At 46.9% G+C, this 15,724-nt stretch overlaps 1 protein-coding gene across 3 annotated transcripts; it reads left to right on the top strand.

The window, feature by feature from the left end:
- Window positions 1-773: 773 nt before the first annotated feature.
- Window positions 774-14,650, top strand: spopla (speckle type BTB/POZ protein like a). 3 transcript variants are annotated; one of them, XM_030343720.1, is made up of 12 exons: window positions 774-973; window positions 2,144-2,225; window positions 3,412-3,539; window positions 5,492-5,613; window positions 5,825-5,976; window positions 6,114-6,241; window positions 8,668-8,845; window positions 10,322-10,377; window positions 10,608-10,730; window positions 11,268-11,410; window positions 11,607-11,660; window positions 12,542-14,650. In XM_030343720.1, the coding sequence occupies exons 3-12, from the start codon at window positions 3,462-3,464 to the stop codon at window positions 12,684-12,686; spliced, it is 1,179 nt and encodes a 392-aa protein (XP_030199580.1). In that variant the 5' UTR covers window positions 774-973; window positions 2,144-2,225; window positions 3,412-3,461; the 3' UTR covers window positions 12,687-14,650. The 3 variants fall into 3 exon arrangements, with proteins under 3 accessions (XP_030199580.1, XP_030199579.1, XP_030199581.1); XM_030343721.1 differs by lacking the exon at window positions 774-973 and adding an exon at window positions 1,096-1,219; XM_030343719.1 differs by lacking the exon at window positions 2,144-2,225 and having other exon boundaries at window positions 779-973.
- The last annotated feature ends 1,074 nt before the right edge of the window (window positions 14,651-15,724 follow it).

Genomic DNA, 15,724 nt, shown 5'->3' with positions numbered 1-15,724 from the left:
CGTTAAGTGAATGTAGACTGATTGCTGCATGTATTGCTCAAACTGCGGACAAGTGACCATTCATCTTCGACAGTAATTATATGTTATCAAAGATCTAGAGTTTCATTATAGAGTATTGTTTTTAAGCCTCCTGTTATGTTGCTGGTCAAATTGCGCAATTTAAAGTTTGAAAATCTAGGAAAAATATTTAAAATATCTTCTACAGAATAAAAAACTGCTGGCCATAATTAGTGTAAGGCCAGCGATTAGTGTATACAGGCCAGTGATCGGAACATGCCTATGCATCTTCCGATCACAGAGATAGTGCAATCGAAAGCAAAAGAAGGGTTAAGAGAATGGTTTACAAAAATAGTTCTCGGAGATTCCACATAAGAAACATCAGAGGTATCTGGCGTAGATTTATCTGTGGAGTAATATAGGCTATATATTTAGTTGCTCAGATGTTCATGAATTGTAACTGGACATATTAAGATCGCAGTAGACGCCTGTAAACGTAGAATACATTGAGGCTAAAAATAACTCAGAGACAGATATACAACTTCCAATACATGCAAGGTGTGAACCATCGGAATATTTCGTTGATCACGTTGTGGTTCCGTTATTTATTTATTTTTATTCCGAACTGGTCTAAACTGAATGAAGAATCAACATCGGTTAAAATAATAATTTTAAAAAAAAATATTCGCGGTAAAAAAAAGTAGCGACACATTATTATGTTTGGCAGAATCAGCTGATCGGTTGATAACAAAGCAGGAAGTTTATGTTAGCGCGCATGCGCTGAGTGTAAGGGCATTTTTTTTTGTGTGTGAGATCTCCAGCAGCCAGCTAGCTAGACTTAGCCCCTTTACTAAGACAAAGAAGGCTTGTGGCGAGACTGAGTGGAAACAGTTCAAAACAACGGACGATGACACAAGCCGCTGTGATGTGAAGCCACACGCTTTAGCTCACACATAAGGATGCATGATAATAAAAGGTGTGTTGTTAAAACGTCTTTTTTAAACTTTTCGCAATTGCTTTGGATACATTAGCTCCAGCTAGCCGCTAGTTAGCCGCCGCTAGCCTTGTTTTTCCACCTGTAAGCGGTGGCGTTTCGCTCCTCTCTGAGTGCTAATGTAAGCTAGCTGCCCATACCAGCTCGGGATGGAGAGCCCCCCATTTCTTCTCGATCGTGGTGTTCGCCTACATTCTCGTTTCGTCGTGTACACCAGGATCCATTAAGGTGTATTTTGTGTATTTGTATTTGAGGGCTGTGATTTCCCACGGAGCTGAAGGCTTTAACGTTCAGATGATCTGCGTTGATGGGGCTAGCATCTAGCTAGTACAAACGTTAGCTGCTTACCAGCTGGCAACGTTCTTTTAATTTAATAGAGTTGTTGTATGTAGACGTTTGACGTCTGCACTTGTCTTTGAAATGGCATACTTTTCGATAAAACGATATAAAGCAAAACTTGTCCGCACCTGGCTACTAGCGCTAGCATGCTAGCTAACGTCAGCTAGTCAACTTTGACTTTTCATTACATGTTTTCGTCCAGGCCTGTCAGGGTGTCACTACATGGACCAAACACGAGCCTATGAAGCCAATTACAAGCCTAGGCTGTAATGATCATTTGTTTTTTTTCTTTATTCGGTCGTTCACCAGTCATATCATAGCTGTCTTATATCATACCCACGACTGCATCTCCCAAGACATATCTAAAGCTAATGTCGCTATTAACATGCATAGCATAATAACGTGGGATTAGGATGGCCATATGTTTGACATGGGACTCCACCTGCAATCGGATTTGTTTTGTAATGTTTTGGAACGCAAGTGTCTGCTATGGTGATGATAGTAGCACTTGCTTGTGAACGTGGCAGGGAGAGATGCTAACCCAAATGGACATTTTGTAAGCGTTCATTAAGATTTCATTCTGGTCATCTGAGGTAACATCATTGTAAACCACAATTTACGAATGTCACAGCCTTATGGTAGTTGCTACGTTTAAAAGTATACTACTGTAAACAAGTAGGCCATACACAACATGGTATTTCCATAAGATGTTGACACTATTTATGAAGGACATCATCACATGTGTGGTTTGGAACTATGTTAAAATGTTTATGTAACGTTAAAGGTTTATTAAATATGTATTTTTTATTATAGAGTGGGATCTGGAGACAAGACCATGAAGCATCCAGCGATACCTTAGTTAAATCCAATCTTTGTACATTTCAAACACTCAGAGGTATGTTTCCAAATGTATTTGAATATACCAAAAGTAAATGGAAGTTTTCATAAAAGGCAAATATTTTTCTTGTAGAAACTAGAATCCACCTTTAACACGACTCTGACTACACACTGCAAATGTTAAATGCCTTGGGATCTGTTTACTTTTTGCCAATTGTTCTTCTCTACTTTTGGACGGTGCTGCTTTTGAAATTACTTGGCGGGCACTGTCCGTTGATTCCATCAACAGTGCTCATTTCCTTTCCCCATGACAGTGTCGATTTGGAAGTCTTGTATAGTGAACACAAGGCCCGGTTATGCACTTCCTCTCTTTTGTAAAAGGCCAAACTATACTCGTTTGGTTCATCTCCGTTTCACACATTTTCTGGGTCAACACATTCAAACGTGTCCCCAATAGTTTGTCACGTTTGCTAATTTTACGGTTTCAAACAGGGAAAGACACAATTTTACTTTACTCTGCTCTAGTGAGTGAAAGGATGGGTTGGTGTCTTTTGGTGAGTTTATAGGCAATTCATGTTTATAACTAGATGAGCCTTTTGGTCATTGCTCCTAGCTTATGATATTACCTTGAACATGTACAATAGGTTAATATTGTCCTGATAAAAACGGTGTACTACTGATTTTGTTCTGTAATCTGTAGACTGCAGTGCATGTCACTGCAGTACATGTCACATTTCAGTATCTGACAATACAGTTATACAGAAGTTATGTAGGCATTGCTTGTGAACCAGTTTAGCTCTGTGGGCATAGCTCATTGTGATAATCCCATTAACTCAAGAACAGTGTCATATTTAGAAGAGTTACCATGTAGAGCGCATCGTGACTCGTTTGAAACCATTCAAAGATCAATGGTGTGGGTGACTCCATTCTGCTGATAACAGATGCATCTCTTTAGTGTTTTGACTAGCTGTCAGGGGCTGTTCACTGATTGTCAAAGGACCTCTTAAACAGTTAACAATCGGCAAAGTGTGATCATGTGGACAGCATCAAAATACTTTTCAGTCAAATGAATCACATCCTGTTGCCGTAATGTACCTCTGGGAGCAAAGTGTGCCTTTGGAGCTCTGGCTTTGCTTTGAGAGTAAACCACTGTTGTTGAAACGGCCCTGTGCGTGTTAATTTACTTTGTTTGTGTGCGTTTGTTTGTGTAAATCAATAATGTCCAGGGTGTCTCTCCCTGCCAGGTAACGTGGCACAGGTCTTAAGGACGTCAGCAGCCTCCTCTAAGCTGGTGATGTCACGGGTTCCCACCCCCCCTCCGCCCGGGGAGATGTCCAGTGGCCCAGTGGCGGAGAGCTGGTGCTACACCCAGGTAAGCAACACTCCTCCACCGGGCTCACAAAACCTCATCACACGCCCCCGACGCCAGGCCCGCGCCTGGTCCTTGACATCTCTTCAAGCCTTTGAAACGAGATTGCGATACTAGAGAAGCTAAAGACTATAAAGGGCTGAGGGAGAATGGGTGACGGTGTTTAGTTGGCCGAGTAAATGTTTCCTGTCATTGTTAGGCAGCTGTCCTGATTCTTCTTCATGGGGATCAATTTCTGTATGGGCTTGGCTTTGTTTTGTTTTTAAACTAATTGAATTTGATGATGGTTCTATTTTTATTCTTGTTTCTTATGCAATTTTTCAGGGAACATTTGTTGTAATATACATACACATTACTTTACTTTCACTCCTACTTGCGATGGTGCTTCTGGTGTAGGCGTTTTCACAGGAAGCATCAAGTTTTCAACTGTTGTGAAGATTGTTGATGCTGATGCTAAGGGCTTATACACAAGTGTATTTGAAGCCTTTTTTTTGTAATTATATACAAACAGGAAGTGGGATTCAAACTTACGGTTTGAATCAGGGAGTAGTTATTTAAAGCGGTAGGTATTATCTATAAAGTGATGGTATTTTAAGATTTCTCTCAATTTTTTTTTCAATTGTTTCCAGCACAGTGAGTGGACTGTCGCAAGAGAATTCAAAATACAAGACTCGATCAAACCAACCCTGGGTACTGAGTAAACAGAAGTTTACTACTCAGAATTCACAGCTTATCTCATCTCTGTGAAACTACATATTTACTTTAGGCTTTAACCGGGACAATACATGAGGAATCTTATTTGGTGCTGCAGGATTCAATTTGATCATGCAAAAGTTACTAAACCTGATGTCAAGCTGTGTGTTGTAGCTTTAAATGTTAGGTTGCATTGATTTGGAAGAATCACGTTTGGTTAAAACTTATTTTTGCGGTTAGGCTAGTCTTCAATTCATGGTCTCCTAGCGTGACACACAGAAGACTTGGCGTGATTCAGACTGAATCCTCTGGAGACCTATCAAAGACTGGTTGAGTGATCACTCTGTTTACGTGTTACCATATGGGACCACGGTATAAACATCTGTTTGGCCAGAGCGTTTCCCCCCACAGAGCTCGCCAAGTGCACAAACCCACAGTAGTAGTCGTTCTCAGCCCCAGTCACGCCCCGCTCACCCTAACCAAAAGTATTTGTTCCTCAACACAACATTCACCACTTTTCCGTGACCACGCCTTAGTTGTCTGAGCATCTCCCCAAAGTCACAAGTATCAATAATATTACATCTGGCAGAGCAGGTTAGCATAGCAGGTTGTAACAGTAGAGCCTGAGGTTCGTCTGAATGAAGAATGCAGGGTTACTGGATCATCAGCACAAACGTAGTCTAGACTTGTGTTTTATCACTTTTTAAAGTTGGTGGCCTGGCCAAACCTGCATATTTCTTCCATTAAACGCACCACAGTTGGGTCTCTGCTGTACAAAAGACAAACAGATGTGGACAAAGCTTGTACTGTGTTTACATTTTAGTGCCTAGCTTGTTGATTGCTCTTCTCAAAACGGTTTATCACAATGTGATGAGGACTTAATTTGGCCCTGTTCAGCTGCCTGCTCAGTTAGCGCTCTTGTTTTAGCTCTCTGCTCGGTTTGGTCTTATAGCCCTCTGTTTAGTTAGCTCTTAAGTTAAGCCCCTGGCTCAGTTAGCTCCATTATTTAGCCCCCTCCTCAGTTAGCTCTAATGTTTCGCCTTCTGCTCAGTTAGCTGTCATGGTTAGCCCTTTGCGGCATGATACTTTATGTGTTGGCTCTGCTCGGTAAGCTCAGGTTTAGCCTTCTGCTCTGTTTGCTATCATGTGTAGCCCTCTTCTCAGTTAGAGCGCATGGTTAGCCCTCTGCTCAGCTAGCTCTCATATTTAGCCCTCTGTTCAGCTAACCTGGCTCTCAGTGATTCCCCTTCTTTCCTCCCCAGGTAAAAGTAGTGAAGTTTTCCTACATGTGGACCATCAACAACTTCAGCTTTTGCCGAGAAGAGATGGGCGAAGTGTTGAAGAGCTCAACGTTCTCCTCCGGCCCTAACGACAAGATGAAATGGTTGGTATCCCGGCTAAAGCAGCTCTCTGGAATCCATTCGGTTATCAGCCTCAATAATGATTCAGACTTAAGTCCCTCAAGGCTCCGCCGCAGCACTGGCTCTCACCCCATGCAGGCTTATCGTACCTGTGATTTGAAGCATTTATTCCTTTTTGTTGTTTGTTTTGGTCCGTAACCCTAAAAAAATACTTTTATCTCTTCTCTTCGACAGGTGTTTGCGAGTCAATCCCAAGGGACTGGACGACGAAAGCAAGGATTACCTGTCGTTGTATTTACTACTCGTGAGCTGTCCGAAAAGCGAAGTCAGGGCCAAGTTCAAGTTCTCCCTGCTCAACGCCAAGCGGGAGGAGACGAAGGCGATGGGTGAGCAGCGCCGCACGGTTCCATTGTTGCCCCCCCCGTTTTGGGTTTTTGTTTTTCTGCGTTTGACTCGCGGGGGAAATGCGCCTGCCCTCGGCGTGTGTGTGATTGGTGTTTTTTTTCCTTTGTCGCCGCCGCAGAAAGCCAAAGAGCGTACCGCTTTGTCCAGGGCAAGGACTGGGGCTTCAAGAAGTTCATTAGGAGGGACTTCCTGCTAGACGAGGCCAACGGACTCCTGCCGGATGACAAGCTCACATTGTTCTGCGAGGTAATTGTCGGGTTTCTACGTAGGATTTCCTTTATTCGGCCCGAGCTGAATGAGAATAATGGAGCCTATCTCCGCTTGATAATTGTTGCAGCCTTTTCTTGTTGCGAAGCACAAAACAAAAGTACTCATTTTAAAAAATTTGATTTTCCTCCACCTCCTGAACAAAATGTTCTGCTTTCTCCCCCCCTCCGCCAAATTGATGACTGTGAGGTAGAACATGGCTGTTAAGGCTTTGGTCGCGTTTCATGTGTAATTTGTCATGCACTACTAATGCTGCTTGGCTGTGTGATGTTTGTCTGTTTTGGTCTAGTACATTTTTATTAGCACTGAAATCGTGCGAATACTCCTGCAACAACCTTTTTTGTTGGAAAGGCAAACTCATCTTATTCATTTTCAAAGTGTCAATGTTATGGCCACATTCAATCATAGACACAGACAGACAGCTGTTGCTGTTTTTTTAAGTCATCAAAAAAGAATCCACTAAGAAACGCTGCAGTCGTTCGCTTCAGGGCAGAGAACCAATATGCTGAGGATATCTTAAATTCTTTCTTTTACTCTGAAGTTGCACAAACGGGAAGGTCAGTGTTCTTGCCGTGCCGACCTTCCCCACCGTGTCGGCTCCGAGGCGTCCGCAGCACTGCGCTCTCCCTGGGAGTGCAGAAAGTTCTCCCTGCTTGGCAGCACCGGTCCATTCGTAGCTCGTTGATCAGAGCTCATAACAAGAAAGGGAAAGCTACGAATTCCTCGGCTGCGCGGGTGACGTACATGTGACTGCGGTTAGCTTCCAGACGTTAATTGTCTGTTTTGTTAAAAGGAAGCGCATCAGTCTGAAACGTGGCTGGCTTTATATGAATAGATGATCTATCCTAGTCTTTTTTGATTTTGTTTCAAGTTTTACATTTGTCCAACGGTTGTCAGAACTTTCCCTGTGAGACGTTGCCACATGCAAAGCACTCCGAGCGATTTTTGTTATTCAAACTCCTCCGACGTGGCTCCACTTGCCAACTCTTCTCTATTATGACAAAACATTTCCACAGACTTCCCCGCGTCTGACCCACACCGCGGTGTGTCGGATGGTACGTTGACCTTACCACTTGTGCAAAGGACTGTAAAAAGCAGAGGAAAAATATTTGCTCAGCATTATTAGGAGCCTGACATTTCTATCAGTGGTGAAGGCTCTGCTTGAGACGGCAGTCGAATAGATTCTGTGTCTTTTGTGTTGTTAGTCTAGACACCAGCCTTGTTTGTTCTGTCTCTTAAGCAGACTACGGTTTAGAGGACCATTTGATCTGGGTTTAGTTGCGTTGGATAAATATATACTTGTTTAATATCAGCAATGTGACACCATTTACTGAATGTTTCTTCTGTTTTAATTGGGAAGTGCTCTAGGCATAACATGTTTCTGTTTAGATAGAGGTTACATTCTGTTATTTAGCCCGACTTGTTGTCTGAAAACACATTGGCATTACATTTCCAGTGTCGGCAGGATCCGATGTTGAGACGGAAGGCCTTTTAAATATCATTGTGTTGTAGCTTTTTGCTTCAGTGGAAATCTTTTGCTGAGCAAAGTTCACGCCACCCCCCCTCCCCCCGACATAATTTACCTTGCCACTAATAGCACTTATAACAAATAATTGGATCCAATGTGTCAAGAAGAATAACTGGTTGCTGAAATGTATCTTTTCAAGGGGCAGGATAAACGAGGTGCCCCCCTCATTAAGATTGAAATGACATTAATGCCCCGTAATGCCAGGACTTACTGACAGCCAACCTGAACACGGCTGTTGTAGGTTCCACATTTCCGGAGAAATAGGCAATTTCATAAACCAATTAGGTTGAAATTGGAGATCGATTGTCTCCTCAATGTTAATTGGGTATTTCAGCTAAAATGAATTAATCTGGGTTACAATTGGTTTTCACAATTAAGATCTGTTACATCCTGGTGTTCCCACCTAACCGATTGCCGTTTCGTAAAATTGAAAATTTGGACAATCTAGTACTCTACGCTCCCAGCGGGATAAAAACCGTCAGTTTTCCAATGACCTTTCTAACGCCTCGTGCCCACTGCACCGTCAATCAAAGGACGTCAGAAGGCGTGGCTAACGGATGGGGGAGCTTGCCAGGGTCGTCAGAGCCCGAGTAGCGTCACAGTGCTTAAATTTGCATACGCGATCTGATTGGATGACGGATCCGTCGCTGCCGAAAAAGTTGGAACATTTTTCAACTTTTTGACGGAGCCGAAGCCTCCAACGGAGTGCACGGATCCACAATGCATTGCGCGTCCGTCCCCATTCATAGTGAATGGGGATCAGTCAACGGATGGAGGCAGTGGGCGCGAGGCGCAACACAATTTCCTCACCTTATCTTGATTCTTTAGACAATAGTTTGACGTGTGCGTGTTGCCCTCCCTCCCCCCCCCCCCACAGGTGAGCGTGGTTCAGGACTCGGTCAACATCTCGGGCCAGTCCAACATGAACATGCTGAAGGTACCCGAGTGCCAGCTGTCTGACGACCTGGGCAACCTGTGGGAGTGCTCGCGCTTCACCGACTGCAGCCTCTACGTGGGGGGGCAGGAGTTCAAGGCCCACAAATCCATCCTGGCAGGCAAGACCCTCATCGATTCTCCTCCTCCTCACGCACCACCTCCTCCTCCACCTCCGTCTCATACTCCTCCTCCTCACACCCCATCTCCATCTTCTCCTCCGCCTCCATCTCACACTCCTCCTCCTGCTCACACCCCATCTCCATCTCCTCCTCCGCCTCCTCCTCCACCTCCGTCTCACACTCCTCCTCACACCCCACCTCCCTCACCAGCCCTCACGGCGAGCAGGGAAGGCGCAGGTGTTCCACGGACACCGATGTCAGATCTGCTGACACCACTTTATGTATATCTCTTTTTTCCACACATGCTGTTGATTTTGTGTTTGCAGACAGACAGATTAGTAATCAAGACGGCTTCCTTAGTATGGTGTTGAAGTTTAAATATTTGGTGCAGCGAATTACTGAAGTGCCATGCTGATTGAGTTGAAGAGCCATTGAGCCCAAAACGCTACGGGTCCGTTTCGGTTTGATCGGACGCAGATCGGACACCAAGCTTCCTGAAGTATACCCTTCGTCACGACGAATGAGCGAGGTGTTTGTGCGAGGTTGGATAGGACTAAGCCTCTCCGATAATTAGAGTATAAGGCTACGGAATGGTTTTGGAGGTGCGTTTTATTTGGATGTCTGCGCCGGAGTGGGGGTTAAGCTTCTCAGCATAACACCTATAGCGCATTCCATATACAACTTCGCTAATTTTACAAAAATTCAAATTCCAGCTGAAACGGTGAGTTCTCCGGCTCTTTGAGAAAACTTGCTATTCCAAAGGTCTTAAATAAAAGATGAAATCAATATCCGGCAAAAAAAAAAACATCTCCTTCATGGGATTGTATGATTTAAAGTCTAGGCAGACAATTCAAACCCAGACCCTTGGTGTTGGTGACGTAGAGAGGGAGATAAAGGGAAGACAAACGGTTGCATGACTCTGCGTAACGCGCGTCGTCCCAGCGGGGCCCGTGCTGTCCCCCTGTGGCAGCGTCCCGCCTCTCTGTCGGAGCGTGTTCAGCCCCTGATAAGCCCCCCCGCGGGGAGCCTCCCTGTCCCTGGGCGGGGGGGCAGCAGCAGAGGCCTCTGCCGCAGGCTTTAATCCCAGCTCCCGGGCCCTCTTCAGGGGCCCGAGCCCGGTTGGAGACCCCTCCATCAGGGGCCCTCCGTGTTAGACACGGTGGCAGCTGTTCGGGCCAGCAGGGCCCCAGGCGGATGGCAGATTAAGAGACAAATTAGGGACAGATTTGGAGGATTTAAGGAGCGTTTAATTAGAATTTGTCCTATTTCTCGGTGTTTGACATGAGGACATTTGATGTCACGAACGTGGGTTGTCGTTGGCGATGCCCTGATTGGTCTTTGCAGAGTACACGCTGTTTCAGGCATGGTCAACTCCTCATTCATTCATTTTCGGTATTGATCGATTGATTAATGTCCAAATTCCCTTTTTGATTGTTAATGGAAACGTACTTACTGTCGTTCATGTTTTCCTTACAGCGCGATCCCCGGTTTTCAATGCAATGTTTGAACATGAAATGGAAGAGAGTAAAAAGGTGAGGTGACATTAACTATTTTATATTTCTCTCGTGTTGCTTTCCTCGATTTATTGCAATTCACTATAACCGCTCGGCTGAGGCTGAATTTATTGTGCCGAAATCATATCGATTAGTACACTCTGAGCTTGTGCCTTTCCTCCCTCCCCCCCCCCCCCTACCTTCTTTTGGATTGGAACATTTCTTTGAGTTTTTTTTTTTCTAATCTAGTATTGACTGCTTCTCCCCAGAACCGTGTTGACATCAGCGACGTGGACCCTGACGTCTTCAAAGAGATGATGGGCTTCATCTACACTGGCAAAGCGCCCAACCTCGAGAAAATGGCCGATAACCTGCTCGCGGCGGCCGATAAAGTAAGCATGGCTCCCAGGCGCGATGCGGACCAGACCTTGATCGTGCACGTAGCTTATCGGACGTAGATGCTGCTTGTTTTATTCATTAAATCCCGGGCCGATTTCTTTGTTTTATATTCAGCAGGTGGCTTCTCTTGGTACCTCGTCATCCGGGCTAATGTTTTGCCGTCAAATAGCGCTTGATTTTGCGTGCGCATGACTCGGACTCGACACACTTAGCTGTTCACAGACGCTTAGCCGAAGGTGTTGCTTCTCAGGCCTTTGTTTCCATACATTACAGCACCACCACCACCCAAATAAACACTGCCTGATACGAAACAGAACAGCAGACTTCAAACATGCGGCACCCGCTGCATAGTTTTCCCCCCAAGTGGAGTTGTTTGCTTTGACTTTGTTATTTTTTTACTTCTTTAAAAGGAAACTCTGTCGCTGCAGTGTGGGTTTAAAATGTCAAACTGTACGGCACTCCGGTTCCTTGGCCCAGCCCTGACCTCAGAAATGTCCCCCTCTCCCCCCCCCCTCCACTCCTCTTCCCAGTACGCTCTGGAGCGTTTAAAGGTCATGTGCGAGGAGGCCCTGTGCAACAGCCTCTCGGTGGAGAACGTGGCGGACACCCTCATCCTGGCAGACCTGCACAGCGCTGAGCAGCTCAAAGCACAAGCCATAGATTTTATCAACAGGCAAGTGTCTCCTCCTCCTCTCCCCTTCCCCCTCCTCCCAAACCCCCCCCCCCCCCCCCCCCCCCCGCCCGCCCGCCCCCCCCCCCCTCCCCCCCAAAAAAAAGGAGGGGGCCAAAAAAAACTCCCTGTGATAAATTTCTGCTGCCATTTCTGTTTACCAGTCTTGAATGCTTACCTTTTTATCTCGCCGCCATAGGTGCAGTGTCCTGAGACAGCTGGGCTGTAAAGATGGGAAGAACTGGAATAGCAAGTATGTAATTAGCTGATAGAAGTGACACAAGATTAATAACGGGCCTCTTATCTCGGTTCCCCCAACCCGAATGCATTAGAATTCTCTCCCCTTTTCTCCCTGCGAGCTCCGGCACACTCTAGCGCGCCGCGCGCCGTCCACCCTATCTCCTGGATCGTCGCTTTATTAATAGACTCATACCTGGGGGAGGGGGGGCGGAGGGAGGGGGTAAACGGGGAATATTTTGAGAGCTATTCTGCCAGGAACGCGCTGTTTTAAATGAAAGTTTGATCTAGCATGTTGTGGCGGTAGGACACCTTGAGGTGGGCCCTCTCAGTGGGAGCTTAGCGGACGTGGTTCCTCATGCGACACACCAGTGAGCTGTTCATTTCATCAGATTTTGACGTCTGTGGTCATTGAGTGTCGGGGGGCCCGGTTCCTCGCGGGTGGGGGCCCGGTTCCTCGCGGGTGGGGGCCCGGTTCCTCGCGGGTGGGGGCCCGGTTCCTCGCGGGTGGGGGCCCGGTTCCTCGCGGGTGGGGGCCCGGTTCCTCGCGGGTGGGGGCCCGGTTCCTCGTCTTTGGGCCCGGTTCCTCGAACGGGAGTGCCCGGTTCCTCGTCGGTGGGGGCCCGGTTCCTCGTCGGTGGGGGCCCGGTTCCTCGTCGGTGGGGGCCCGGTTCCTCGTCGGTGGGGGCCCGGTTCCTCGTCGGTGGGGGCCCGGTTCCTCGTCGGGGAGTGCCCGGTTCCTCGTCTTTGGGGGCCCGGTTCCTCGTCTTTGGGGGCCCGGGTTCCTCATCGGGGGGGCCCGGTTCCTCGTCGGGGGCCCCGCGACGAGAACCGGGCCTCAGCCTAGCCCCCCAGCCCTGTTCTCCTCGCTGACGTCCTGCCGTCTGTCCCCTGCAGCCACGCCACGGACATCATGGAGACGGCGGGCTGGAAGTCCATGATCCAGTCCCACCCGCACCTCGTGGCAGAGGCCTTCCGCGCCCTGGCGTCCGCACAATGCCCCCCCTTCGGTCTGCCCCGGAAGCGCCTAAAACAGTCATGACCGACCCCGGCTCCCCCGGCAGCAGCACCACCACCACCACCCCCCCCCACCACCACACCCAGCCCCAGCCTGTGGCCCTGTAGGACTTTTTTTACTGGAGGAGTGACGCGCCGAGGACATGGCCGGGGACGGACTTGAGGTCAGAGCTCTGTTCCACCACACAACACCACAGTGGGGGGGCGGCGGCGGCGGCGGGGGGGCCACCCCCCCCACCCCGGCAACAAGAGTACAGTACGAGTGAAGTATCGGTTCGGCCGTGCGGACGGACGGACGGACGGTTGGACGGACGCGCACGTGACACGGAGGTGAGGGCGAGAGAGGGATGGGATTCGATCCGCAGCGGCGTTCCGTTGTCTCGTTCCGGCCGTTCCCGGCGGGAACCTCTCCGGTCCGGGAAAGAGAGGCGTGTTCTTCTGCTGTTATTTTTTTTTTTTTTTCTTCCTTTGTTTTTTTTTTTGATTTCCACTTACTTTCAAAATGGCCTTAATATATATCTGCCATTGCTCTGGAGCGCGTCTAGAGACCCTTTGTCTATTTTTCTCTGTGCCTGCCTTGTCCCCGTGACCAGGCCTCCTCCAGATTGCACTAGTTCCCATGGATATAGTCTTTTTTTCATATGAAGTTCTATACGCATCAAAGGGTTTGATGAAAATGGGAAGATATTATATATTTCTAATGTTTAGCCCGTTTTGAGACTAGACATTATCCACAAACAAAAGAAAACAACAACAACAAATGAAACGTCGTGAGCGAACGCTTTTCAGTGCAAGGTCAACTCTTTACACTTTTTAAAAAGATGAGTATGCCCCATATTGATGGCACCATTTCTATGTAAATGACAATTTGAACCATCTTCAGAAGACCAGTGTAAAAGACAGTATGTTCAGATGTGTATTTTTTTGGGGTGGGGGGGGGGGGGGGGGAGGGAGACCACAATAACAACCCAGTGTCCTAAAGACCCTGTGTTGACGTTTAATTTCTACGTATGGCAGTGATGTCAATACTCGGGGCCCCTGGTCTAATTTTTGTTTTTTCATTTTATTTAAAGAGTCAACACTCAAATCAAACCCCAGGACTCGCAACGAAGCTAGTGCGACGGTGGATTCTGATTGGCTCAAAGTGGTGCCGTGTGGTGTCACTTAACTTAAGGGACATCCCCCCCCCCGGGAGCAGTTTCAGCCAATCAGAGCAATGCTTTTGCTTGCAGTGAGCAGCAGGAGCAAGCTGGTTTTCACCTGTAGGTCTGAGGTTTGGTTTCCGGTGTTCTCTTTAAAACCATTGGACGAATATGGGGACTATTTACCCGTTCTATTTGACATATAATCCAGAAACATAGGTCTGTGAACTGCTATAGATAAAATTTTCCAGAGAATTTAGCTTTCCATAGTATTACCAACTTGCGAATATTATATACTCGATATATTGTGGTTAACAAAAAAAAATGGAGAGTCTAATGCATGGTCATGTGCTGTTGAAAAAAAAAAGGTGTTCTCGTACCGATTTATGGTTTTTGTTCCGTTTTTCTTAAAGCCAACATTTCTCTGCAACGATCGGAATAACTTGTGCAGAACGAAGAGGAGAATGGATAATGTGTGGGGGGGGGGGGGCAGGGTTGGGGGGGGAACCGTTGACTCCAACCTGCTTGGGTTTGTATAGGATGCTGAGCATCACTACTCTTGGAGCCTTGTACTTATGTGTGTGGACGGGAGGTGGGAGGGGGGGGGGGGGGGTGTTTATCTGGTTACCTGTTAATCCACCTTGTTTCCTTACAAAGTATGGTATGAACGGCGCTTTGGAAGATGTTGTAAATTAACAGAGTAGCATCCGTTTATGAATGGCGTTACTCACGGTCCAGTGTCACGATGTTGTTGGAACTTTTTTTTTTTTTTTGGAAGAGGAAAAAAACGTGAAGTTGTCTGCAAGAATGCCTGCATTAACCCATTAAAACTTTTTTTCCAGCAGTATGGATTGGCCCGTTTTCTTTTTAAATGTATATCCGGAACAACGGTTTTCAAATCCGGTTGTGTCATGTTCAGAGATGATGACGTCAGGCTTTATTTAGCCTTTCAGAGACCGCCGTGTCTTCACTGCAGTCGTTCACAAATGTCACAATGAGGATTAAATCATGACCCCCTTTTAATTTTTTGCGCTGTAGGTTCCGGTAAGAAAGCCAGAAAACGCCCTTTTCTAACCAAACTAGGTTAAGTTTCATGACATTTCATTCACATTGCATAATAAAGGACATTTACGCATGTGTTTTTTATTACAAGCGCATGATTAGCTGCGATTGTTTTTTAAATGTAGCTGAACATACCAACCTTTCAAAAAAGGTATGAAAAATGAAATCTACTTTAGTGAAATGTGATAGTGTTGACTCGCGCCTCTAAACAGACAGAGGTTTTAAACGGCATTACCGCTAATTGGGGCATTAGCAGAACTATTAAAAAACGCACACAGTGAGGTTTGTATTATTTCATGAATAGACTAATCAGAGAACGACCATGGCGCTCTCCTCGGAACAGAGACGTCTTCTGAAGGAGCTGCTTGGAGACGCCCATCTCGCACTCTCGCTCCACAGACCCACGGAATAACGCCCAGATATCATCTGCACTTAAGCACACCCCCTCCCTGACTGCGCCATTTATCTCTGCCTCCCCCCCCCCCCCCCCCCCCCCCGCTCCCTCTCCATGCTACCTACACACGAGCCCCGCGGTATCCAGCTATTTAGAGGCTCTACCGCTCAGAGCTCCATAGACGCACTCCTATCAGCCTCACTCTGGTCTCCATGGCTGGAGACCAGAGTAAGGCTGATATGGGTGCGTCTGTGGCTCTCCGACTGGTAGACCCACCTCCATCCCGCAAAGGCCATCCACGGTAGGAGGCTGGTTAACAAGGAATCGCAAAGCGATTAAACCCTAGCTTCTTCTTTCTGCAGTACACGTTTAAACCATTGGAGGGAATTGTTTGTTTTGAGTTGGTCTTTCATTGATGCTTGTTTGAAGAGATCCAACAAGACTATTCATTTCGTTTTTTTTCCT

The sequence above is a fragment of the Gadus morhua genome, chromosome 20, assembly GCF_902167405.1.
Source record: "Gadus morhua chromosome 20, gadMor3.0, whole genome shotgun sequence".
Lineage (NCBI taxonomy): Eukaryota > Metazoa > Chordata > Actinopteri > Gadiformes > Gadidae > Gadus > Gadus morhua.
The sequence above is the reverse complement of the archived record's forward strand: the minus strand, read 5'-3'. Positions and strand labels throughout refer to the sequence as shown.

Bases quoted from the DNA above. Each gene is read 5' to 3' on its own strand.
- spopla (XM_030343719.1), top strand. The intron at 5,977-6,113 runs GTGAGCAGCGCC...TCGCCGCCGCAG, and splicing joins GGAGGAGACGAAGGCGATGG to AAAGCCAAAGAGCGTACCGC. The intron at 6,242-8,667 runs GTAATTGTCGGG...CCCCCCCCACAG, and splicing joins AGCTCACATTGTTCTGCGAG to GTGAGCGTGGTTCAGGACTC.